Source organism: Pseudorca crassidens, chromosome 1 (assembly GCF_039906515.1).
Source record: "Pseudorca crassidens isolate mPseCra1 chromosome 1, mPseCra1.hap1, whole genome shotgun sequence".
NCBI lineage: Eukaryota > Metazoa > Chordata > Mammalia > Artiodactyla > Delphinidae > Pseudorca > Pseudorca crassidens.
In genome coordinates this window covers 25,703,081-25,728,394 of record NC_090296.1, presented here as the reverse complement: position 1 = coordinate 25,728,394, position 25,314 = coordinate 25,703,081, and the positions used below count along the sequence as shown (strand labels likewise).

General features: G+C 49.7%; 1 protein-coding gene across 5 annotated transcripts in view; it reads left to right on the top strand.

The window, feature by feature from the left end:
• Positions 1-25,314, top strand: part of ADCK1 (aarF domain containing kinase 1) — a 111,268-nt gene that overhangs the window by 67,355 nt on the left and 18,599 nt on the right. For all 5 annotated transcript variants that reach the window (XM_067729144.1, XM_067729118.1, XM_067729119.1 and 2 more), the window contains 3 exons: positions 4,899-5,057; positions 15,604-15,762; positions 22,588-22,704. In XM_067729144.1, coding sequence (XP_067585245.1) covers positions 4,899-5,057; positions 15,604-15,762; positions 22,588-22,704 — 435 coding nt within the window. The remainder of the gene's footprint in view (positions 1-4,898; positions 5,058-15,603; positions 15,763-22,587; positions 22,705-25,314) is intronic.

The following is a 25,314-nucleotide window of genomic DNA, read 5'->3' as shown; positions in this document are numbered from 1 at the left end:
AAATGGGGTATCAGCGGATAGGGTGACTGTGAGGTGTCGGGGTTCCTGGTGCTGAGAGGAGGGATGGATTTTCTGCCCAAGGCAGACATCAGACATCAATGTTTTGGCAGAGTCCTAGCGAGCTAGAGCTCTATTGTCTGCCTCAGGCTGGGGTGGGTATGGTTCACTCCAGCCACTTCATTAGCACGGAGACTTGTCCTTCTCCCCATCAGGCAGCAGTGGATGGCTGCTGGCACCCAGCCAGGTGTGGGCTGGGCCATCTCAAGACCTTGAGAGCCAGATGTTGTTTGCTGCTGATGCCATGGTAACCTGCTTAGGTGCCCTGGGCAGTCTTCCTGGCTCCTAAGTGGGAACTGCCTGGCCTTGGCATCAAGGCCTGGATTTGCTTCTGTCTACATGTGGAGCTGGCCAGTTCAGGGTGTGCTGGATTTCTTAGCATTATCTTTTGGTGATGTCGTTTCTGAATCCAGAATATGTCTGATGTGAATGAGCATGGGGACAACAGGATAGAGTATTTGAAATTGGACCATCTTGGAAAATCTGGGACATCCCCCATCTTGTGACTGATGGGCCAGTCCCCATGAGGCTGGGGCTGCCTGGGCTGCAGGCTCTGGTGGGGCTGGCTAAGAGACCCAAGTGAAACTCCCCCCAGGGGTCATGTTGAGGCTTCTCTAGAAGGTCCTGACTTCCGGCCTCCTTATTTTGGGCTGAGTGAGGACCTGGCCAGTGCTTGGCTGCTTAACGTGGCATTTTGGAAACATTGCCCGGTAACCTCGCTTTATGGGAATCCTCCTGGTTGATTTTCTGGAGGGTCTCTCACTTTGCCCAGTACTAGGGCATCACGTCACGTGGTCTCTTGATTCTTGGACCCCAGCTGAAGGCAGTCTGCTGACATTTTTTTTTCTTCCTGTTTTATTGAGATATAATTGACATCCATCACTGTATTAGTTTAAGGTGTACAGCGTGATGGTTTGACTTACATATACTGTGAAATGATTACTGCAATAAATTTAGTTAACATCCATCATGTCATATAGACGTGCTGAAGTCTTAACCTGAGCCCCTGGTGAGCTAAGCCCCTAGGAGGTGACAAATTTCTTCTTGCCCTTCTCCCCACCCCTTACACACACACACACACACACACACACATGCACACGCACGCACGCACACACACCACACACACACACACACACACACACACACACACCCCAGACCATACAAAGCTAGAGAAACTTTTTCCCTGATTATTTTTCCTTTTCCAGACAGGGACATTGATATATTTGAATCATGGGCTGACAGTAATTAAAAAGCACATAACGTCATTTTAAAATGTAGTTGTTTTAGTTAATTGATATTGCCGCCAGACCCAGAGGGAGAAAAAAAGAACAGGGGAAAGAAAGCCTTAGAAGGGGAGAGAGGTTTCTGCGAGTGACTGGAGGCAGCTGAGGGCCCTGCTTGAATCTAATTGCTGCAAATGCTGCAGGTTGTTTCTGCTAATGGTTTTCTGCTAAAGGTCTGGGGGATGAGGCCTGATTGGAGGGGGGTGACGTTTGTTTCAGCTGCACGAGGGGTAAAATTCTGCTTTCGGGACAGGGTCTATTTTTCCTTACTCTCTATCAGCATAAAGTACTTCCAGCGAACACTTTGAATCAAGGTTCCATTTAGAGATACTTTATTCATATTTAATTACAGCCTGTAGCCCCAATCTTTAATTACGGTTTTTTATAAGCCGGCTAGGAACATTCACTAGCAATCAATAATTGTGTGTGTGTGTTGTGTGTGAGTGTGTGTAAGCACAGGAGGGTGTGGGTGTCTGACGTGCTTCCTGATAAAGGGGAAGAGGGTGGCTGCAGGGGCCCCCCGGAGGTGGTGGGAGTGCATGGATGGGGTGGGGTGGGCGGGGTATCTGCCCAGCAGGTTCCCTGCGCCGAGCGGGTAGTGCATCCTCACTTGCCATGCCTCTTTGCTTCCACTGGTCAAATTGAGGATTTGGGCAAGTCCTCACAGCTGGGCCTCGTTCAGGGTGCTGAATGGGCACCTGGGCTTTGGTGGTATCTTGGGACCCCCCCGACCCCTGGTGGGAGCAGGGAACTGTGGGAGGCCCCCCTCCCCATTCCCTGGGGATATGGGGGACCAGTCTTCCTCTTACCCTGAAGATTGGGACATGCTTGCCTTGACGCGTTCCTCCCCCCGCCTCCCCGCCCCCTGCAGCGCTCCTGGCAGCTGTTCCTGCCACACAGCCCTAGTGATGCCACATCACTCTTCAGTTGCAGTGACTCTGCAGCGTCCCTGCAATGACTCTGATTTGAAGACTGGTTGTCCTTCTCAGAGAACGAGCAAGTGTTCCCAGGGAGCCAGGCGGAGGCTTGGGGTGGGAGCGGGGTCAGATGACCCCCAGGTCCCCTTGCCCATCCTAGCTGCCGGAGGTGAGGGTCTGAGTTCACAGCTTTTCTCTAGAAAACATTCTCCTTGGTGCTCCTTCAGGAATTACCAGAGGCTTTCCAAGGAAGTGGTGTTGATCTCATTATGTTACGGACAGGAATGTTGCTGAAGTTCCATCTCCCTTCGGTTCCTGGATCCCAGTCCCAGCAAGAGGGTGGGGAGGAAATGGAACTCTCATGTACTGGCCTCTTGGGGGTACCGGGCACCATGCCCAGGTTTCTTTCATCTATCCCTGCTGGGGCCTGAGAACACACTGTGTCAGTCAGAGCCCCTTCAGTTGTGTGTGACAGAAAACAACTCAAACTACCTTCAGCAAAAAAAAAGATATTCTAGGGTGGGCATCCAGGCATGGCTAGACCAGGGGCTCAGCCATTGTGACCAGGATTCACTCTCTCTCTTGACTCTGCTTTCCTCTTTGTTGCTACTGTGTGACCCCTGGTAGCTCCAGGCTTCAAGTTCAATTTTCAGCTTCAAGTTGAGCAGAAAGAAGGAGAAGCACTTCTACAGTTTAAGCAAAAGTAAAACAATTGAGTCTGATTGGACCACTTGGGTCAATCTCTGATGTAATCAGTGTGGCTTGAGGTACCTGGGGTTCTGAATGATCAGGCCAGGGTCTCACCCCACTCTGGAGTAACAGGTGGAGTCCACCTAGGTAAATCCCACTCGTGACATGTGCTTTTATGTGTGAGGCCTTTGGAATAGTAGCAGTGTGGGAGTAGGATGGTCCAGCCATTTCAGAAGGAGGAAAGAGTTGATACAATCCCTCTCCGATAGAAAGAATAGTGGGTTCAGTCCTTCAACAATATTTGTTTAGCACTGACTAGTTCCAGTCCTGTTCTAACTGTAGGGAAGTCAGCAGCAAACAAAACAGAAAAAAATTGCTGCCTATTTGGAGCTGATGTTCTAACGCGCTATAGGGCTGACGGCCCTTTCGTTCTTAGTCTAAGCCCAGGTCCAGGATAAAGCGTTCTTGTGTGGAGAGACCCAGGCTGATTCAGGGGGATGAAGTGGGAAGAATCTGGCCCTTAGGGAGCCCAGAACTCACGAGGGAGGGAAAAAGGCAAGTTGGGGAAGGGGGCAATAGGAGGGGTACGAATAAATACCCAATAAGGAAGAAGGGGGACGGGAGGCCAGTCTGTACCCATCTCCCGTGACAGAAAAGGGTAGGCCCCTCCCGTGTTGCCTGGACCTTTGGCCCCCGCAGGATGTTGATAAATGGCATGGAGTTAGTGAAAGCTACCAAAATGATGACAGGACTGGAGGGAGTGATTTATGAGATGAGATTAGCAAAGTGACGGTGCAGCCTAGCAAACAAAGGGATGGGGTGGTGGCCGTGGGTCGTGTGACCTCTGAAGTCCAAGGAGAGGAGAGGGCTGAGGGGTAGGATGGAGTGGCTGCTGCCGAAGGGGGACGAAGAGAGGCAGCAGGGGCACGGACTGAGTGGACCTCAGCATGAGAGCCTGGGTGGTGTGAGAAGGAGCGGAGGCACGTGGCATACACATGCACATTTGCGTGCGTGCGTGCGTGCGTGCGTGTGTGTGTGTGTGTGTGAGTGAATGTCTGGCCTTTCCAGAATTGTGAGGCTATACAGGGAATTCAAGAAATGGAAGGGATGAGAATTTCAGACCTGGACAATTTTGCAAAAGGCTTTTGGGGCCCTTCTTCCCATCTGGTAGAATATTCATGTCTGGACCATCTATCTGACCACTCAAGTCAGACAGACCTTTCCTTCAGGAGAAATGGCATTTCTAAGACGGAAGGAGGGGAGGAAGAAGGGAAGAGAAGATGGAAGAGTAAGGGGTATATGTTCCATTTCACAGAGAAAGTGAGGCGCAGAAGGGGCAGGGATCTGCCCAAGGTACTTGGGGTGGCATCACACCTGAAGACCAAAAGCAGGGCTCTGGTGTGCAGAGATCTCTGCCAGGTGGCTGGGTCAGGAGTGGACTTGGGGACCCATGTTGAGGCTCAGGCAGCGACAAGTGGTAGCTGTTGGGTTTGGAGCCTCTAGCCTGGGCTTCCTTGAGCTTTCCGGATTGGCGGGGTTGGAACATCTTCCATCGGATCCCCGGGCTTGGGCTGCCCTGGACCCAGGTTCTGTTAACTTTTGATCATATCCATATGTGAGAGCCTCGGAGACACAATGGTGAGTAATTAAATAGGTGGATGACGCACGGTTCTGAACACTCGAGATGGCACTCTTTTGGCTTTAAATGGAGGTGCTCAGGGTACCCCTGCACAGGTATGAGACCCACCCTCCACGTGTGTTTTCTGTCTCACTCCCTGCCCTGGTGGCTGGTGTGAATTTCCGTGGCACTAAAGGGCCCAGGCAAAGCAATTGATAGAGGAGAAAATCTGTCTTGGGGGCACTGGGCAGTGCTGGCCCTGGCCCATCCGCCTGGCCCCTCTCACTGAATTGCATCATCTTAATTGCTCTGTCCTCTCTCCACTCTTGACAGATTCATGATTTGTTCATGAGCTTTGATGACACCCCTCTGGGAGCTGCCTCCCTGGCCCAGGTCCACAAGGCGGTGCTGCATGATGGGCGGACGGTGGCCGTGAAGGTCCAGCACCCAAAGGTGCAGGCTCAGAGCTCAAAGGACATTCTTCTGATGGAGGTGAGAGCCTCCCACCTTCCCCTTCCTTCATACTCGTTCTACATTTCCCTGGGATCCAGGCAGTCCCAGTGAAACCGGTTCAAGGCCTATAGTTTGGAGTGTGGCCCTTTGAGCAGCAGAGTGAAAGAGGAGAGCTTGAGACCACAAAGGAGGTGTCATGACAGCGCTGTGACCAGGGGACCCATGGCAGGGTTGCTTGATTTTTGATTCATTCCTGGGAACTGTCTGTGGGTGGTCTCAGAACACGGTGGGCAGCTGCTGGGGCCAAGGAGACCTCAGGGGGATATTGTAGAAATGAGACGACCCACAGGTGACTTCCTTGGGGGTAGAAAAAGTTACTTCCTAATTTGTTAAATTATAACAAAAGGGAGCATGTGGTCAGTCAAGGGATGTGGAAATGACAGGCAGATCACATAGAAATATTTATGCAGATTGCACATTTGCTTCCCTGATACTTTGCTTTGAATGAACAAAACGTGTCTGCCCTAAAATGGCCCTGGGACAGCTGTAGTGGGGACTGTGCCTCTGGACTTTTCTAGCTCCATGCCTGGAGCAAGGAAGAAGGGTGAGTGACCAGGGTTTGGGCGGTAGCCAGCACCCCCAATGGAGGTCAGCAGTCTGCCTACCCTGCCAGCTTGTCCCTCTCCTTCCTTTTCTCTTTCCCTTTCCTTGGTTCCCTCTCCTCACTTTGGACACTTAGTTTATTCTTCCAGCTCACTTTGACTAAACTTAACACGTACATAGGACACAAGAGTGAGTGACCTGCATCTTCATCTTCAGGGGAGCTCCCCATTTAGTGGGGCAGACAGGCTTGTACACAAAACAGCCCTTGACTATGAGCTCCGTCAAAGGGGTGTTTGCAGAGTGCTGTGGAGCCCTGTGCCTGGAATGTTGGGGGCATCAGGGGGGCTTCACCAAGGCACCCACGAGACAGCCGGGCAGGGGAAGGATGACCCAGCCTGTGTGAAGGCCCTGAGTCTTAGGGGAGCAGGGTGTGCTTGGAGAGCTTCAGCTGGTTCAGATGGAACGAGCTGGGCGTGGGTGCAAATGAGGCTGGGAAGGTAGGCAGGACAGAACATGAAGGGCCTCGTATTCCAGGCTCAGGCGCAGAATGGTATACATAGTAAGTACGTATTTACTGTGGAACCGAGCAGATCTGATTTTCTTCTGTAGTCAGTGGGGAACCATTTAAGAATTTTAATCAGGGGAATGTCGTGATCAGATGTGCCTTAGAAATAAAAGTCTGTTGACAGTCTGGAGGGTGTATTGGAAGGCAGAAAGACTGTAGCCAGGGAGACTAATTGAGGGGCTGCAGCCTTGGTCTGAGAGAGAAAAGATGATGTGAACCCAGGCAGTGTAATGGGGGTGGAGGAGAGGCATGGATTCACAGGGTGGAATCATCAGGACTTTGTGACCAGCTTTACATGGGATGGGGGGAAATACTGGTATGAATGAAAATGAAAACAAATTGTAAGTTTCTGGCTTAAATGATTAAATTTAGGTGCCTTTAACGATGTGTATCAGTCGGGATTCAGTTGGGGGAAAAAAGAACTTGCTCTAGGTATTTCAGAGGGAATTTAAAGCAGAACATGGGGTTCACAGGGCATGGAATTGCTGAGAAGCCAAGTGGAATGGTGAGATAGTCACCAATAGCGGGAAGCCACTGCCACCCTCCAGGTGGAGGGACAAGGAGGAGAGGTGGTTCCCTGGAGCCCAGGTGCTGGGCCCACCTGAGGGGAGTGGATCACAGACCTCGGGCCTGTCACCTGGGGTTGGAGCCACAGATGCTGTTTGAGGCAGTGGGTGTTTCACCTCCTCCTGTTCCCCCCGCCCACTCCCCTGTATTCCACCAAACCTAGCTGGAAGCCGGTTGGCAAGGGAGCCTGCGGAATGTAGTTTCTTATGAGATTAAGGGGGTGGGATGGATGTCAGAGCAAGTGGAGTGGGTGACGGAGCAACTCTGTTCTGTAAGGCATTGCCGTCAGCAGTTTTAGATCAGGATCTCTCTGTCGGTCTGCAATTCAGGCTGGAAATACAGATTCTGGATTTATCAGCAAGGAGACTCATGGGAGCGGAATCTGGGGCAGTCGCTGAGATGACTTAGAAAAGCTATATAGAGTAAAAATAAAAGGAGGGGGCAAAGAAAGAGCTGTGAGGAGCATCATGCCCAGGAGGATGAGATCCGGAGGGAACTAAGAAGGCATGGTCAGAGGGATTAGAGGAGACCCAGGACTGAGCAGCTACGTCCAATGAGAACAATGTAGAGAAGAGAGCACTGTCAGTTACCTAGCATCCCAACTGATACAACCACTAGTCTGCGTGATGAACCACCTGAAAACGCAGTGGCTTAAAACACCAGTCGTGTATTTTGCTCATGACTCTGCAACCTGGGCAGGGTGTGGCAGGGAGACTCATCTCTGTTTTATTTGGCGCCAGCTGGGGTGGCTTAACTGCAACAGGAGGACCCACTCACACGGCTGGCAAGTTGGTTCTGGCTGTTGGCTGGGAGCTCAGCCGGGGCTGTGGGTCAGGGCCTTAGACCCTCACCAAGGCCTCTCCAAGGCTGGTTGGGCTTCCTCACAGCATGGTGGCTGGGTTCTAAGAGGGAGTGTCCCAAGAGAATAAGGCTGAAAGCACATCATAGTTTTATGACCTAGCCGTGGCAGTCACGCAGGTTACTTCTTCCGTACTTTATTGGTAAGATCAAGAGTCACAAAGTCCCCCTTGGTTTAAGAGGCAGGGAAATAGACTCTACCTCCTGATGGGCGAGTGGCACGGTTCCAGAAGAGCATTAGAGGGGGAGGTATTGTTGCAGCCGTTTTGGAAAATATAATCTGTCAGAATTACGGCATGTTGTCAAATGCAGTATAAATTTGTGAAGCTCTGGAAAGAGTATTTTGGGTTTGGCGACTTAGAGTTCTTGGGAAGAGCAGGGAGAGTGGGGTGAGTGGGGTGGAAGAGAATTGAGGCCTCAGGGAGCAGAGACGGTTAATGTAGACTACTCTTTTTCATGTTTAGCCATGGATGGTGGGGGAGGGTGAGTATAGTGGTTAGAGCAGAGCACAGGATTAGCGGCGGGGACCTGGGGCAGGCTGTAGCTGATGGGGAAGGGGCAGCAGAGCCGGAGACTTGGAGATTTAGGAGAGAGAAGTAACTGATAGATCTGGTTTAGGAGGGGCCTGGAGGGATTGGGCTCCAAGGACACAGGTGGAAACGTTAGGCTTTGGCAGCCTTTGCTTGAGGCTAGAGGAAGGTAGTAAGACTGGGTACAGATGAGTGAGTGGGGCAGAGGGGGAAGGTGGGGAAAGTGGACAGCTGAGTCGTACCAGCCTGATAGCCTCTATTTTTTCTCTGAAGTAGGAGGTAAGACCATCTGCTGAGAAAGAGGGGGTAGGAGGTGGCATGGAGGCTTGAGCGGGGAAATGAAGGTTTGGAATATTGCTGGGTGCAGTGGAAAAGGGAGCTGACCGGGACTCGGGAGCGGGGTTGCCGAGTGGCATTGGGCAGCCACCTGGAAACCTTAGTTTTCTGAAGCATCAGTCAGTAGCTATGGAACAGCCATAGATGCAAGTGCACTGTGAGTCTCGGAGGATCCCTGGGTGTCCTGGGACCCAGCAGCCATGCCTGCATTAGCTGGGAACCTGTCTCTGCCCGGTTGTGCCAGCAGACCCACTGGGGCTGGGAGGACAGCTGACATCTTTTCTTTGCTCAGAGCCTCACTGCTCCCTAAGTAATGGTGGCCGTAAGGTCGATATCAATAATAGTAGTAATAAAAATTTGGCATCTTCCGGCCTGAGATAAGCATCAGATGCTTTTCTTGGAAATTACCAGCCCTGTGACTATGTGCAGAGCACAGAGTGGCTCCTTCGCAGTGGCTGGGGCTGGGATCGCGAGGCAGATCAGAGACCCGCACTCACAGCCTTCAGGAGAGAAGCTGGAAATGAGGCCTGAGGTCACCACCTCCATGGACCGTCAGCATTAGCAGCAGCAGAGTGATACTGCCTTGTCGCTGGGCTTGGCCTCTGGTGGAAAAAAGGCCTATCTGGTCACCCTTTCTGCTTCACAACTAAGAGGCGCCAACTGGAAAGCTCATTTGGTTTTATATTTGGAATGAGTATTACTATTTTCTTCTAAGTCCAGACCTAAATGGTGCCTTGATTTTAGGAATGACACATACTCCAGTGTGCTTGGTAGGAAAAAAATGATTTCTAGGAGGCATTAGGGCTATCGTACCCACCAGAAACTTAGAGATAGAGGGGAGGCAAAGCCCGTGAAGAGCCTTCTGGTGTTTCTTTTCATGCCAATTCCAGGTATTGTGTGTCCTCATGCTTCTCTCCCACTGCCCACTATTGTCTCTCTCTCATCTCCAACCCTGTGATTGACCACAGCCTGGTCTTGAGAGGAAGAAAACCTGATTAAAGTAGTTCATACTAAGGAGAGAGTGGCTAATAGGCTTAACTTCTGGATATTTGCATTTTAAGAAGTGGGCTTGTAAATCCAAACACATATCTGCTGCAAGGATAGAGGTTTGCAGAAATGAGACTTTTGAGAATAAGGAGGTGGGGGCTACTAGCCATAGCAGTGAGTATGGTTTCAACTGCATGTATCAGGACATCCAACTAAAAGTGGTATAAATAATAGTAACCTATATATATATATATATATATATATATATATATATATATATATATATATATATTTTTTTTTTTTTTTCCCTGCGGTACGCGGGCCTCTCACCACTGTGGCCTCTCCCGCCACGGAGCACGGGCCCTGGATGCGCAGGCCCAGCGGCCACGGCCCACGGGCCCAGCCGCTCAGCGGCACGTGGGATCCTCCCGGACCGGGGCACGAACCCGCGTCCCCCGCATCGGCAGGCAGACCCTCAACCACTGCGCCACCAGGGAAGCCCCAATAGTAACCTATATTATCTTACATTACAAGACATCTGGAAGTAGGGTCAGCTGTTTCAAGGTTGACTAATCCATCACTTCTTCGTGGTTTTTAAGGACCCAGGTTCTTTATGTCTTCCACTCTGCCAGCTCAGCTTCCTGGCTTGTCCTTCTAAGGTAGTGCCCCTCATAGCTGCAAAACAGCTGCGGGGTTCCTGCTGTTACAAGTAGATGACATCCAGATGCCAGAGAGGGCCTGTTTCTTCCCTCGTATTAAAAAGTAGCCCCTTAATAGAATTCATTTCAGTTTTCATTGGCCAGAAGCAGGCCCACATCCCCAAGACTGAATCAGTCTTGGCAGGAGGATTGGGACCACTTTGATTGGCTTAGACCAATCATGGTTTGCCTTCTCAGGCTAAGGCCTGCCTTCCTTGAAGGACAAGAAAGATGCAGAAAATTGAGGTTCTGTTAGCCAGGAAGTTGGCACCCAATAGCATGTACCACCTTGGTGTTTTGTGTCTCTTCCTCTTGGGGACGGGGATGGTCTCGGCGACAGCTGTTGACCAGTGCTAGAGAAACAGAGACTGACTCCCAGTAAATGGTGATGAACTTGATGGTGTCGGTGACTTTGCACAAAAGAGAAAGGCACAGCCAAGGGTGTTTTCAGCTTTGTCATTATCACCTGATATTGTCCCTTTAATAGTTGGGGCAACTCTACTTCTAGATGCACGGCCAGTGACTCTTATTGATTTGAGTGGCTGTCCAGAGCCAGACTAATTGGGTCCAGAGATTGGAACAGTGATTCAGCAGCAAGGGGAGAACTGACGAGGCAGAGTCTGTCTGCTGGCGGGCTGGCTTTGCAGCAGTTCTTGCCTGCCCACGATAGCAGGGAGCTTAGCAGGCCGGGTCTCACTGCCATGCTCACCATTTGAGAACAGGGTAGGACTCAGTTGACCCATGAGCATCATTCCCAGGTCCCAATAGCACTATCCTGTATCACTCCCTGTTATCCCTTAAGCTTCTGAAATTGATGATGAACACCCCCGTGCTCTATCACTCCCTAAAGAATCTAATTCATGGCCAGGCTCCCTGCCCTTCATGTACCACCTGTCCCCAAGGTGCTCTGCAGCATTAGGGTAGAACTCTCTGATCTGAGCACCAGAATCCCATCCACCCACCATTTGATGTCATCCAGCCCATACCAAGGGACTCTAAAAGTAAAGACCTGGGACAGTTATGTTTTTGATTTTTTCTGAACAACATTTTCAGTGCATGCTGTCTGTCATCTTGTTTCTTTTCTGAATGTGTTGATTGAACAGTGGGTGGCTAGGTAATGTTTGTGTTGGCACAGAATCCAACAGCTGATTTTATTTTTTTTAAATACATTTTTAAAAGCCCCAGAGATGTAGACCATCCCATGGAAACTTCTCTTCACCCTGTAATTCTGCTTTCTAAAAAGTATGCACTTTAATAACTTATCAGAACAAAGATAAACCCCATGAATGGTAAGCTATTTGCAGCACTCTGAACTGATTTTCGATCCTTGTCGAACATCCATTTTTACCAGTTCACATCCGTGTAGGCGTTCTATTTAGTGTCCTGTTTTTCCATAGAACATTATTTCTTTTATAATATATAATAACTTGATAGCAGTAACTCGAATTTCAGTTGCATTTTACAGTTTACAAAGCTCTTTTTATGCCTTATCTCAAGCTTCCTATTGTATTGTCCTGTACTGTATTGCCTGAGACAGGGCTGCATAAAGAAAGAAGTGAAAAAAAAAAAAAAAAACCCAACACGTGGGTCCAAGTCCCGCATTTGAAATTAAAAGCTATGTGACCTTGAGAAATGCTTTAACCTCTTGGATCTGATTCCCTTCTCTGTGAAATGGACAAGAAGAGGCAGAAATGAGAGCATGTATATAAAGTGCCTCATAGCGCAGTGCCTATGCCTGGATAATGATAATTCCCCCCCCTTTTTTTTTTTTTTGCTATTATAAATAGAAGTCACTAGTTTTCAAACTTTTACGTGACTCTCAATTTTTCTATTACATTTCTGTGTGGCTCATAATTTATTTTTCCTACTGTGAGCCAATAGCCCTATAGGAGAATGATTTCATTATTCTACCTTGAAGGAAGTATTAATTGTTGAATATACCTTGATTGATTAACAAGACTCCAAATCAAGTAGAATATTCTCAGGCATCTTAAAACTGTGGTTCCCCAAAGTTCAGAGGTAGTCCTTTCTCCACCAAAATCTTAGAGGCATAAAAACTTAATGCATTTGGGTAATGCACATGTGAACATATAATTATTTCTGGGGAGAGGGCAAACCTTTTGGAATGTTCATTTATTCATTCACTCATTCATTCATGTGAATATTCAGTAAACATCTGCTGGTTATTGAGTACGTGCTAGGCACTGGTGGAAAATTGGCTGCTGGAAGAATTTTATGGAGAAGATAAATTTGGGAGAAAAATCAAAAAGTCAAGTTGATAACAACACCTGTTTTATTTTCGTTGATTTCATCTGTTGTCAAAAAAGAAAAACTTGAATCTACTTAGGGCAGGCTGTTAAGAACGGAATTGAATAAAAACAGAAGGTGAGACTGAGGAGTTTTATTTTATTTTCCCAAGCCAAGAACAGTCTAAAGTGACAGCAGCCCAAAGCATTTTAGACTTGGACCAGACAAGTTTTAACCTGACCCTCTCCCCACCCACGGTGAAGTTCAAGGGGTTGATAACCCCCCTGAATTATGTACAAAATTATGGGAGTATTTACATTTTCTGGGCTTCATAGCTGGCATCAAAATTTCAAATCGGTGACTTCCTGTAAAGGGGATGGTGTCCTATAAAGCTAAGAACCCCTGACTTCCATTCAAACAGACCCTCTCATTTTAAAGGAACCAAGGAAGTGACATGCCAACCACCACAGAATGCTTTTGAGACCAGTTTTATGAGTAGTGCAAAGTTTTTTGGGTTATGAATTAGTTTACTAATTAGTTATTAGCAGTTAATATCAATCAATAAAATCTTTGGCTGCTTTTATGATTCATGACATTAAGTATTAATAATAATCAATAGTACTAGTAATGACTAATCACATAATTGATTAGTAACAGAAGAGTCTTTAAAGTGCCTTTCAGTGCTGTTTGGATATTAATGATAATTAATGATAATTAAAAATTTCACAAATAGCAGTGACCATACAAATGATGAGGAGTTATTGTGTGGCCAGAAGCCTCATCTCCTGGTATAGACTCCACTGGGCTACATGTGGGTCTCTGTGTATACCTTGGTCCAAAGTCATTACCAAGAAGGTAATCAGTACATTTTGATTGAACAAATGAGTGAGACTCATTGTGGCTCCTTCCTTGTCCCTCCTGGGTGAGAAGCTCTGGAATCTAGGCTGGAGCAAAACACCCAAGAGGGTTCTTGCTTGAACTCAGAGCCCAGAGATTGGAATTCAGGTGCCTCGGATGACAGATGTGCCCTTAGCCTGGGCTGGGCAGGTGCTTCTGTTTCCTGTGCACCAGCTCTGCCTCCCCTTTGGTGACAGCTGAGGGCCATCTGAGGGCACGATGATGAGACAGGATGTCCGGCTCTGACACATGCGGCCTGGGCCTCACTGTTGCTACCTCTTCCTTCTTGTTTCGTGTGACGGAAACAGAAACAAAACATAAACTAAATCGATTATCATAAGGTCACAGGTCTAGCCCCTGAAAGACTAGACAAGACTTAAAGGAAATTAGACTGCAGCCGAATGTAATTAAAAAGGGTTTGAGAGAAATTGAGTATAATAACCCTGTGTAATGATTCTTTTAGAATGGCGTCTGGTACATTGCCTCGGACATAGGATTTAAAAACAAAGCTGTAGAATGCCTTGTAGTTAATGGCCCTACTTTAGATTTATTTCTTTGTGCTGCATGTGCCTAATACAGTGTTGGACATCATATCATAGACCAGGGCAAACAGAAGCATGAGACAAGGCTCATAGCTGGGGCTCAGTAAGGCCTTCTGGATAGACTGGGTGGTGTCTTGGTCAGCTCAGGCTGCCATAACAAAATACCATAGACTGGAAGGCTTAAATGACAGACACTTATTTCTCACCGTTCTAGAGGCTGGGAAGTCTAAGATCAAGGTGCCAGCTGATTCGGTTCCTGGTAGGAGCCTCTTCCTGGCTTGTAGACAGATGGCTGCCTTCTCCCTGTGTCCTCACCTGGCGAAGAAGCGGAAAGCCCTGGTCTCTCTTTCTCTTCTTATAAGGACACTAATCTTGTCACAGGGGCCCTACTTTCATGAGCTCATCTAGACCCAATTACTTCCCAAAGGCCCCACCTCCAAACACCATCACCCTGAGGTTAGGGCTTAACATATAAATTTGGGGGCTACATAAGCATTAAGTCCATAACAGATGGGGAAGGTCTCTTGGTACCAATAGGCCCATGGTTCTTTAGTTCTCGTTCCTTGTCCTTCTGCTCTAGCCAGGGCTAGAGATGGGGATTCTCAGAGGACTATACCAAGAATTACTGGGAGGATCTATCAGTGGTTCTCCCCAGGCCCGACTTTGAACACCAACAGGAGGGCTTATAGAAGAACAGGAGAGGTGCCTTCTGTGTCCCTCCCTCTCTCCACCCCCCAACCCCGCCCCCCCAGTGCTGGAACATCCCCCATGTCCCTGGCATCACCCTTGCTTACCCACTACAGTGCTATAGTCTGTGAACTTGTGAGACCATCTCAAATCCAGAGCTCCAGTGGTGGGGTAGCCTCAGAACTGAGTCCCTGCCCACGGAGGGGCCGTGGTGTGCTCTGCAGATGTCCCTGGGCTCTTGTTCTCTGCCAGTGATGTTTGTTTCACATAATTAAACTGACAACTGAAATGCCAGATAAGTCTTCTGAAACTCACTCTTTCATCATGTCCTGACTCAAGAGTCCACCGTGGGCCCAGATCTCCAAAAATCCAAGCTTTTTACCCAAGTGGTCAAATCCCTTATCTCTTACTCCTCTTGTCTTAGCCAACCTTGGTTTCTTATTCCAATTTGATTTTTTATCATGAAATATTTTAGATGTATTCAATACAAAAAGCATAGAAAATAATATAAATGCTCAGGTACCAACCACTCAGCCTAAGAAATAAACAAAATGTAGCTGCTGCCCCCTCCCAGCCCTTTATAAACAGGACCACAAAGCACAAATCTGGTAGAAGCAAAGGCAGCAATTCAGCAACGTGCTTAAGAACAAGGGTTTTGGGGCCGGGTAGACCCAAGGGGAATTCTGGCTCTGCTTCCTTGCTGGGCAAATTCAGGAAAATCACATAACCTCTCAGAGCCTCAACTTTCTTAATCTGTAGAATGCAGATGATAAGACACTGTGAAGAAGAAATGGAGGAATAAGGCAGGTAATAGCGCTTACCCAGTGCTGGGCGAGTGGGGCGCGCTCAGTAAATGGTGGTGGCGGTTTCTGCTCGCGGCTGTTGGGCTTTCATAATCTTGGATTTGGACTACAGAGATGGGCCCCAGGGGAGCCGTTTGCCCACCCACCCTTACTCCAGGGGCGGCCTGGGGACTTGTCAACGCCCAGACCCAGGCGGGAGGACAGAGAATGTACCTTCCTCGATGGGGGCCGTGGACAGACTGATGGGGTGCTTGATGGGTTTTAGGTGCTCGTCCTGGCCGTGAAGCAGCTATTTCCGGAGTTTGAGTTCATGTGGTTGGTGGATGAAGCCAAGAAGAACCTGCCTTTGGAGCTGGATTTCCTCAACGAGGGGAGGAACGCCGAGAAAGTGGCCCAAATGCTCAAGCACTTTGACTTCCTAAAGGTAGGAGGTCAGGGCCACGGGGCCCTGCTGGTCGGGCGGAAGAGGGCAGGGGAAAACTGGTCCCAGCCCTGAGCATCCCTCCCTTGCAAGACATGAGTGGGGACATCTCCTTCCTGAGTCTTCCTTCTGAGGGTGACTGATTTGTCCCTGGTGATGCACATTAAAGCCCTTGAAGGCAAAGTTATCGATACAAATTATCAAAGGGGATTGCTGACTTTTTGAACAAATATTTTTTTATTGAATAACCTGCAGTTGCAAGACCTTGAGCACTCCTGAGGGCCTGTAAGCCATGGTTTCCACCTCCACGAACCATGGGATGATGACATTGATGATGGTGATGGTGATAGCTAACGCTAGTATACTCTGGCACTGTTCCTAAAGCTTTACCTATATTACATCAGCTCATTGAGTACGCAGGTCTGTATCACACAACACACGTGTCCTAGAAATCTCCACAGTATGCAAAATCGCACAACAGAAACCACAAGGTTTATGGGCAAAATAGGGGTAGGCTTACCACGTTCAAAAATGTCACCAGTGACCCAGAAGATAAAAGCGGATAGGAACCTAATGAAATGGTAGCATCGTTTTACACATGGTAAGTGGCTAAGAAATACATTAAGACCACAGTACACACGCCGCTTTACTTGACGCGGGCTTGCGGAAGTGGGCATCAGAAGAGTGGCTGCTTAGGAGTTACTGTGAAGAGGTGGAGGGAGGGTCCTCTGAAACTGGACAGCTGTTGTGACGCCAGTTACGGGTGAGTGTAACCCATAACGCACGTGGTGATGTTTGAGGTGTGTCTGCTTCGTGTATTCCTGTGTGGGTCAGCTGGATAGAGTTTTCTGCGTTTCCGAGTATTTCTCACAGATGATACTGCACATAAGTGAATGTAAAATTTGTGTTATGATCAAATTGTCCCCTAATTTATCAGTCACATTGGAACAGATTTGTGTTTTCAAGTATTGACTAGAACTGCTGGTGTGATAGGAGACACTTACTGTGGGAAACAACATCAAATGACACAGAGTCCCAGCTCAGTGAGAGGTCCTGCTCTAAGGATTCAGAAGGGACTCCTGTGGGGAGCAGGGCAGGGAAGGCTCCAATGAGGAGTTGGCCTTGGAGCTGGTCTTTGAGGACTGTCCTGATGTTCCCCACAGGGCCCGTGGAGGTCAGAGTGAGAGAGATGCATGCCCACACCACTGCTCTTCCAACACATTTTGTCCATGGTGGGGCTTGGATTCATTTTCCGGGGGTACCGCTTCATCACAGCAGTGCAGGGGTTGGGTCTCTCTGGCAGTCTACATGGAGAGATTGACTTTCAACTCTTGGAAGAGATCAACCCTTTGCTCTTAACTGGGGAGGCCTGGAGAATGTGGGAGGGTGAGGCACAGGGCTCCAGGTACTAGTTCTGGAGCAAACAGTCAAGTGGGGCTCTTCCTGGGCAGGGTGTCTCAGCATGTGGACTGGAAGGTCTCTTGCTCTGGACTAAAGTATCCACGTGGCTTCTGAAGACATCCTGAGAAACAGAGACCGTGTTTATACTGTACTTCTGCTATCCGGATTGATGAATAGAGATGGGGAGACTGAGGGTGCATCTACCCTAGCTGCCTGAGAGCCCTAGAGCTTGGTTCACGGGAGGAAGACCTACAACTGTGATGAGCAGTGTGGCGTCTTGATACGCTGGTTTGGTGGAAGGTGTAGCCACTGGCAAAGTTCAGCTTTTTGAGTGAGTCGGGGGTCAGGTCTGTCCAGATGCCCCCAGTGTGCTTGACTGGCTTTGCCTTAAACAGCCCTACGAGGCAAATGCCATTATTCGTACAGACCCTCTTGCTTGGGCAAATCCAGATGATCTGGTAACATTGCCCCAGCCTTGAGCTTCAAACCACCAATTCAATGAAAACTTGGCTTTCTAATGCAAGTAATAATATTAACTAATTAGAATAATGCTGTGGGGTCTGAATTATGCTTCCACTTACGTATTCCTTTTCTTTCAGTCCATTATTCCACATTTATGGAGCATTTCCTGAGCCTCTTGCTGTGCTAGGATCTGGAGGTACCTAGATGAGTAAGAGATGGTTGGCTCCTGCCTGGGAAGACGTCCCATCTAGTGGGGGACAAACACACAGCATGTTGTTATAGTACAGGTTGGTTAGCACTATGCCAGAGACTCTTCTATGTTTCTGTGGATGCCCAAGAGGAAGTACTTAATTCCGCCTAGGTAAGGAGCTCAGAGGGGGCTTCCAAGACGTGTTGATTATACAAAGGGATAGGCAATGTTTACTGAATGTTTCTTCTGCGGCACTGAACACTATGACGATACTAGGACACTGAATCCTTCCAACAACCGTCATCCCATTTTACAGATGGTAGTCTTAGAGGAGAGGAGTTAGGGTACAAACGGGATTTTCTGACTTCAACTCTGAGGCTCGTCTAAGGACATTCTGTTGCCTCTTAGCCGGCAGGGGTGGTCCTCCGTGCCAAACAGAACCGTCTCCTCCACTGTTCCCATGGAAACAGCAAAATCGTCCCCTGGCTGGGGCCAGCTAGCATCTGTCAGACCAAGACATGTAATAATAATAATAATAACACAAATTTTTGAAACGAGGATGCCAAATGGGTAAATAATTAGTGTAATGATTTGACCTGCTGCTTCTAAAACCCGCACACCATTCCTAAGACAATGGTAGAATTAAGGCTCCTGAGTAATTAATTTTCTCTAAACACATAACAAGTGGGAAGCAAATTTTGCGTTGCAAACCCCGTTCAGCTCTTAAAACAGGAGATAGATTGCTTTTGCACACTGGCACCCCATCACAACATCTGTGCGTAATTAAGCCTCAGCAAAGAGTTTACCTCTCAGTGTGTGAGGCCTCTTCCAGTGGGGTTTAATAACCTCAGCCCTATGCTATAAATCTCTGAGCCTCAGACAAGCACTGAATGCAAATGTGGTGTCGGGGAGACGGGGAGAAGGTGATGGGGCAGCCAGGCCGAACGGTCAGACCAGGGCATTTGTAGATCTGGCATCAGAGTGTGTGTATGCTGTGGGGAGGGGACAGGACAAGCAGTGAGGTTTGTGACTGACCTTGGGGACAACTGGGACAAGATAGAGGGAGAAGCCTTATAACCACAGGGTTTGGGACTGGAAGGGATGAGAGTGTGTCTCTATATGTGGAGGTGGGGCTTGGTGGGGGGTTGTCTCTTGAGCACTCCAGGGTTTTTTAGTGCTAGGTAAGGGGCCTGGGACTCTCCAGAAACTGTGGGCAAACCCTGAGGAGATGAGCATGCTTTTGGTGAAACATCATAACTTCCTAAGACTCTCAAAGATCAGGAAGCACTGATGTGTAATAATTAGTTAATATTTTTTACATGCCTGTGCTGTGTTAGACACTTTTAAAGTGCTTTATGTATATTTACTCTTTAATCGTTATACAACCCCACAAGGGAAATGCCATTATTAGCTCCATGTCAGCAGCAGGGAAGCTGAGGCCCAGAGAGATGAAGCCACTTGCCCAGGTTTACACAGTTTCCTGGTAAGGGACAGAGGCAACCTGGCCCCAAGCCTGCATGTTAAACCTTGAGCTCTTCTCCCTCTGTAATAACTTATGGGCAGATCTGAGTTATGCTGAACTGTCTGTTGCATTAGCTCTCAGCCCTGGTTGTGTTTCAGAACCAGTGAAATTCTACGTGGCTGTCATATAGCAGCTGCCGTGTTGAGCACCAGGACCTCACACATGCTAGTAGGAAGTAAGGAGCGTCGCTTTCCTTGTAACTGTTGTCACCCTTTTACAGTGAGGGAACTGGCACTCAGAGAGGTTATAAAACTTACCCAAGTCACACAGCTCAGAGGTGGCAGAGCAGGGGCTCCAGCCTGACAGTCTGACTTCAGGTCTATGCTCTGCTCCACTGGGCTCGGCTAATGGGAAGACTGTGGCCCTGGATGACGGGGGGCTGGCCCGGACAAGCCAGGTGTGCTGACCAAGCACAGGAACAAAGAGGAAGCACAGGGTCAAGGCCAGTTAATGAGACTGAGGCCAGGGTTTGGGGCTGGAACTTTCCATAATCTGTGCCCTCCTTCCGGGGGTCAGGATTGGCTCTGGTATGGGGGCAGGCAGAGCCTACAGGAGTGGGGCCTCTGCTCCGTGGTGAGAAGTTTAGATGCCAGACCCAGAGGTCCTGATGGCCTATGAGGGGTGAGCAGGCACCCTGGCCAGGAGCCTCTTGGGGTTTATTTCTGTTTGGGCAGGGAACAGGGTGGTTCTTATTGCCTCTTCAAAAATTTTCTGTTTTGGGCTTCCCTGGTGGCGCAGTAGTTGAGAGCACGCCTGCCGATGCAGGGGACACGGGTTCGTGCCCCAGTCCGGGAAGATCCCACATGCCGCGGAGCGGCTGGGCCCGTGAGCCATGGCCGCTGAGCCTGTGTGTCCGGAGCCTGTGCTCCGCAACGGGAGAGGCCACAACAGTGAGAGGCCCGCATACCGCAAAAAAAAAAAAAAAAAAAAATCTTCTCTTTCATTTTCCATTCCTTGATGGAAGAAGCTGAGGAAGGAATGGTGGTGAAACATTGCTGTTGGGGTGAAGTAAATTTCACCTTATAGCCCTGGAGCCTCCTGCTCACGTGATGATTTAGGGACAAGTCACTTGACCTTGTGTCCCCTGTCAAGCCAAGTTTCTCCTAATTGAGCAGGAGGCACGTTTGCATCTTGCAGGCATTTCCATGTTACATCCATCGAGGGGCAACTGCCGCGCTCCCTGAGCTCCCAGGACAAACCCTTCTGCCTCCCATTTTTTTGCTGTCTCTGCTGTTTCAGAGCTAAGCCGCTGAGGCAGGCGCACATTCCACTGGGAGACTGGGTTGGTTGCATTTGGAGGGAGACTGGGGGGAAAGGTGGAAGCGAGGGAACCCAGTACACCGGTGACCCTGACTGACGAGCCCAGGGAGGCTCCAGCTTTTGGGTTTTCTCTCTGGTCTGTGGCTCTTTCTTGGCTGTTTTGCCTGTTGCCCCAGGCGGGCACGGAGGGGAGGGGCCTGGCCTCCAGTTTCCAGAGCCCCAGGCACCCACGGCCAAGCTTGGGTCCCATACAATGCAGGGGAAGGACTTAACCCCCAAATATGTCCCTTTCCTTTGGAAGCCACCACCAACCGCAGCAAACTCGCCACTCATATTCTTAAAGAGATTTTTTTGAAGAATGCCAAGCGAGACTGAATTTTAAGTTCAAAGTAACGTAGGGTCACAGATTTCTCTAATGGCCTAGATGGCAAGAATTGCAGGAAAGGAGCAAACCAAAATGACACCTGATTTCAGTAGGAACTTTTGTTCCAGGGAGCCCAGGGTGTTCACTTGTACGTACGGCACTTTTTGTCCCCAGAGCTCCTTATTGAGATGGAGAAGGAACAATCTCCTTTCTAATGAGGGAAACTGAGGCATGGAGGAGTTAAGTGTCTGGACTCAGACACAACAGTTGTTAGCAGAACCAGGAACAAGAAAGGTTTCTTGGCTTGAGGGCTGCTATCTTACTGCTAGGTGAGCTCTGAGGGTTGGGATGAGGGAAGTCCTTATTCCCCAAAACACTTGAATTAGGTGTCCTTGCTTCGTCATTTGTAAGTGGAATAAACCCGTTAAGTTGTTGGGGAATCACGGCATGCTGAAATCCTGGTCATTCCTCCCTCCTGGCCATGGTGGGACTCACAGGTGTCGCTCACTCACATGGCAGCCCAGCAGTCCTTGGTGCAGCCCAATCTCGTGGCTACTCCTGGGGAAATCTTCTCTTTTGGGCTGTTGGGTGTCCTTGGAGTCAGAGTGGGTCGGAGAGCATATCAGTTAGGAATGCATTTGTCTGTAGGTAACTGACAACCCCATTCAGAGTGTCTTAAACAAGAAGGATGTATTTTCCTCACATAGCAAGAAGGCTTGTAGCAGTTGCCTGTTGATATTGTCTCAGTGGTTTGACAGTATCAGAGCTGGCATCTCTGTGATTTTCTTAGACTTTTCCTCATGGTTATAAGGTAGCTGCTGCAGCTCCAGGTATCACATTCACTCTCAAGAAGAGAAGGGTAAGAAGAGTTGCAATATTTACAAACATCCCTTTTTATTAAGAAAATAAAAACCTTCCTACACCCCCTAACAGACCTCCACTTATGTCTCATAAGCCAGAACTGTGTCACATGGCCATAATTATTGCAGGGCAGGCAGGGAAAGTATTTAGTTTCCCCTGTCTCGGGGAAAGAGGAGGATTGGGAATAGGTGTTGGGTTAGGCTTCAGCACTGCCTGCCACAGGAGGCTTTAGGAAACGGGCATGAGAAAACTCATGACTTCGTGACTGAAAAATTTATCACTTAGCAAAAATTCATTCATTCAATCATCCATACATATAACACCCATTGCACAGGTGAAGAAACTGAGGCAGAGGGTTTATATTCACACGAGGAGCCTGAAATAAGCCTGGTGTGAGAGAGAAATTGCTTCTAACACCAACTGTGGCTCAGATATGAGAGGTTCCACGCATTTTCCCCTAAGTCCCAGTTTTAGTGTGGGCTCTTCATTGTGTCTGGAAGGCACTGAGGAGGGTGGGAAGCCCTTCTCTGGTCCCCAAGCAGGAGGGGTCACTAAAGGAGGCCTTGCGCCTCGCTGGTGGAGGCGGAACAGCCTACCCTTCTCTCTTGGCCTGCCTCCCGCTTTCCCCACCAATCCCTGCTGGGGGGCCTTCCCTTCTGTTCCTGGGAGGAGCGTGTGTTGATGTCTGGCTCATGTGCCTGTCTGCAGCCCCCTTGCCCGCAGCTTCCAGCCTCCTGCCTCCTTCTGACCTGCCCTTTCCTATTCCAGGTCCCCCAGATCTACTGGGAGCTGTCCACCAAGCGGGTCCTTCTGATGGAGTTTGTGGACGGCGGGCAGGTCAACGACAGAGACTACATGGAGAGGAACAAGATTGACGTTAATGAGGTAAGGTCGAGGGCACTTGGCTGCTGGCGCGGGACGGGGCGGGGCTGCCTAGCAAGGGCAGGTGTGTCTGGGTGAGGTCTCACGGTCTTGAAGTGGGGCCTGTTGTCTGAAGAATTATAACATCTCTGAGCACAAAGCAGCCTTACAGGTCCTCTATGGCAGCTCTCTGCCCATCTCCTAGAAATGGGGTTGGCAGCAGGCAGTGGGGTGGGGCACGTGCTGAGCCCCACCTGCCCCCACCCACAGCAGCTCCTGCCTGGACAGGGGATTACCATCTGTCTTCTTGTGCCATCTGAGCCCCACAGTGCAGAGAAACTGAAGAACAATGGTGCAAATCCATGGGACTTAATCCTCTGCCCTTTGGGCCCTGGACGCACCTCCTCCCTCTTCCTGCCCTCCCCAGATCTCCAGGTACCAGGCCCAAAGGGCGCGGCAGTAGCCAGCTAGTGGCTTGGAGCGAAAAAAAGAGGGGCTTCTGTCTCCTGCCTGCCACCTGATTGGCCTCAGGGAAGACTGACCGGTGGGCTGGGGCCTGTACCCCATTTTCTTCTTCTTGGTCACCATGGGGTCCCACAGGTAGGGATGAGGTTGTCTTTTTTCCACCAGCATTCATCATTTTTTAGTCCTACTGTGTGCTAGGTGTGAGGGTTCAGAGAGGAACTAGACACAATTCCCTTTGTCAGGGAGTTCCCAGCCTAGCACTGAAGTCAGGCACACAACTCTATCCTTGTAGCCATCTCTCAGGCAACGCAGCGAGGGGTGAGCCAGTCCCCAGGGAGCCACAAAGAAGAAGTGCTCACCTCTGCCCCAGGCCGGCTTCCCCAGCAGGATGAGCGGGAATTTGCCAGAGATGTGTGTGTGTGTGTGTGTGTGTATGTGTGTGTGTGTGTGTGTGTGTCGGGGTGGAGGAGTTGGGGGCGCAGAGGTGGTCCTGCAAGGAAGTGTTAAGGAGTGGTGAGGTTTTGCAGGGCTGCAGGCAGATGGTGAAGGCCTTGGGCATGACCCCGAGGTACTGGGGAGTCACTGAAGGGTGAGTAGTGCAGTGACATGACCCCTCTGGCTGGTGGGAGGAAGGAAGGAAAGGGACCAGACCCAGTAGAAGCGAATGCTCTTGGCTACTCCCCCTCAGGCAGCACACGACGATGAGCCTGTGGTCCCAGTGGTGGCCCACACTTTGGCTGGGTGGTCCCAGTGGAGGAAAAAGCCACACTTTGGCCCAGCAGATGAGCCAGTGGGAGCTGAAGGAGTGTGCAGATTGTGAGCCCAGGCCTTGGGTGCCTGTGTGGCCTCTGCAATGTGGACGATGATAGCCTTACCTCTAAAAACGTTGGGAGGACCTCAAGAGTTAGTGCACAACAGTGCTTAGAACAGTGCCTGGTGTATGCTGAGCACTCCAAAATGGCAGCAGGACTGTTGTTTCCACTCTTTTCTTTGGGCTCTGGCCCTTCCTTCCTCCTCCTTTATCTCCTTTGACGGTGAATGTTTGCTGAATGCCTGACTCCCTGTGCCAGGCCGTTTTCTCCATGATAAACTCAGGAGGGAGGTCTTATTGTCTCCATTTTGCAGATGAGGAATCAGAGATTCAGAGAAGGAAGGTAACTTTCCCAAGGTCACACAGCTAGTAGAGCTAGGATGGAAACCCAAGTCTCTCTGACTCCAGTACTCCTCTTAGTTCATAAAAGGAGGGCCTGCACCAGAGGGTATGGAGCTGCTGCCAGGAGCCTGTTTAGCCACAGCTGGCCTTGGGTCCTGGGGACAGCTGTTGTCCCCTGACTTAGGGAACAGTGCTCCCAGAACCCTTCAGGGGCCTCTGGGTGGGTGGGGAGGCTGCATGGGCCTCTCTACTCCCTACCCTGCTTCACCCAGGGCAGCTCTGCCATCACCTGAGTTGCCTATTGGGCTTTTTGGGAAGAGATCTGCTGCTTGGGGGCTGGGGGCAGGGGGAGGATGAGAAAACTACTGTTCCAATTCAGGGGAAGCTCAGAGAGATAGCAAATGTCTCTCCCGAGGTCACCTGGCAGTAGCACAACTTGGGGCTTCTGACTCTGCTTCCCTCACTGTTGGCTAGAGGGTGCTGGGCAGAGCTTCCTGCAGAGAAGGGAGTGGTAAGACCTGCTTGCCCATCTCTTCCTCTGTTGGTTGGGGTGGGGGTATGTCCCTGCATCTAACCAGGGATCCTTTGTCCTTTGTCCACCAGGACTCTTGAGTACAGAGTCTTTGGTGCCAGTGAGGAGGGGAAGGGGAGGTCACTTCTTGTTTATCCTGAGCAGTCTTAAAGGGGAGCAGGGTCTCTCTGCCTGCTGATCAGGAAAGACTCCAGGGGCCTCAGGTTACTGGCGTTTAGTTACTGCCAGCTGCGGTGGGCTTTTCATGCCAGCAGCACCCCTAAATTCATTAATCTCTTCTGATCCAGTGAACCCAGGGCTGTAATGGCGTTTAATCAGGCAGCTTTGATTTTCAAAGACAAATGCAGACAGAGATGTGCTCTGGTGTAGTTGCTTGCTCTTGGCGGAGTGAGGTACCTGGGAGGAGGCTGGAGGTGGCTGGTGGGAGCTGGGGCTGGGTGATGCCCTCTGAGGGCCTGGGCTCATCTGCTTCTGCTTCCAGCCC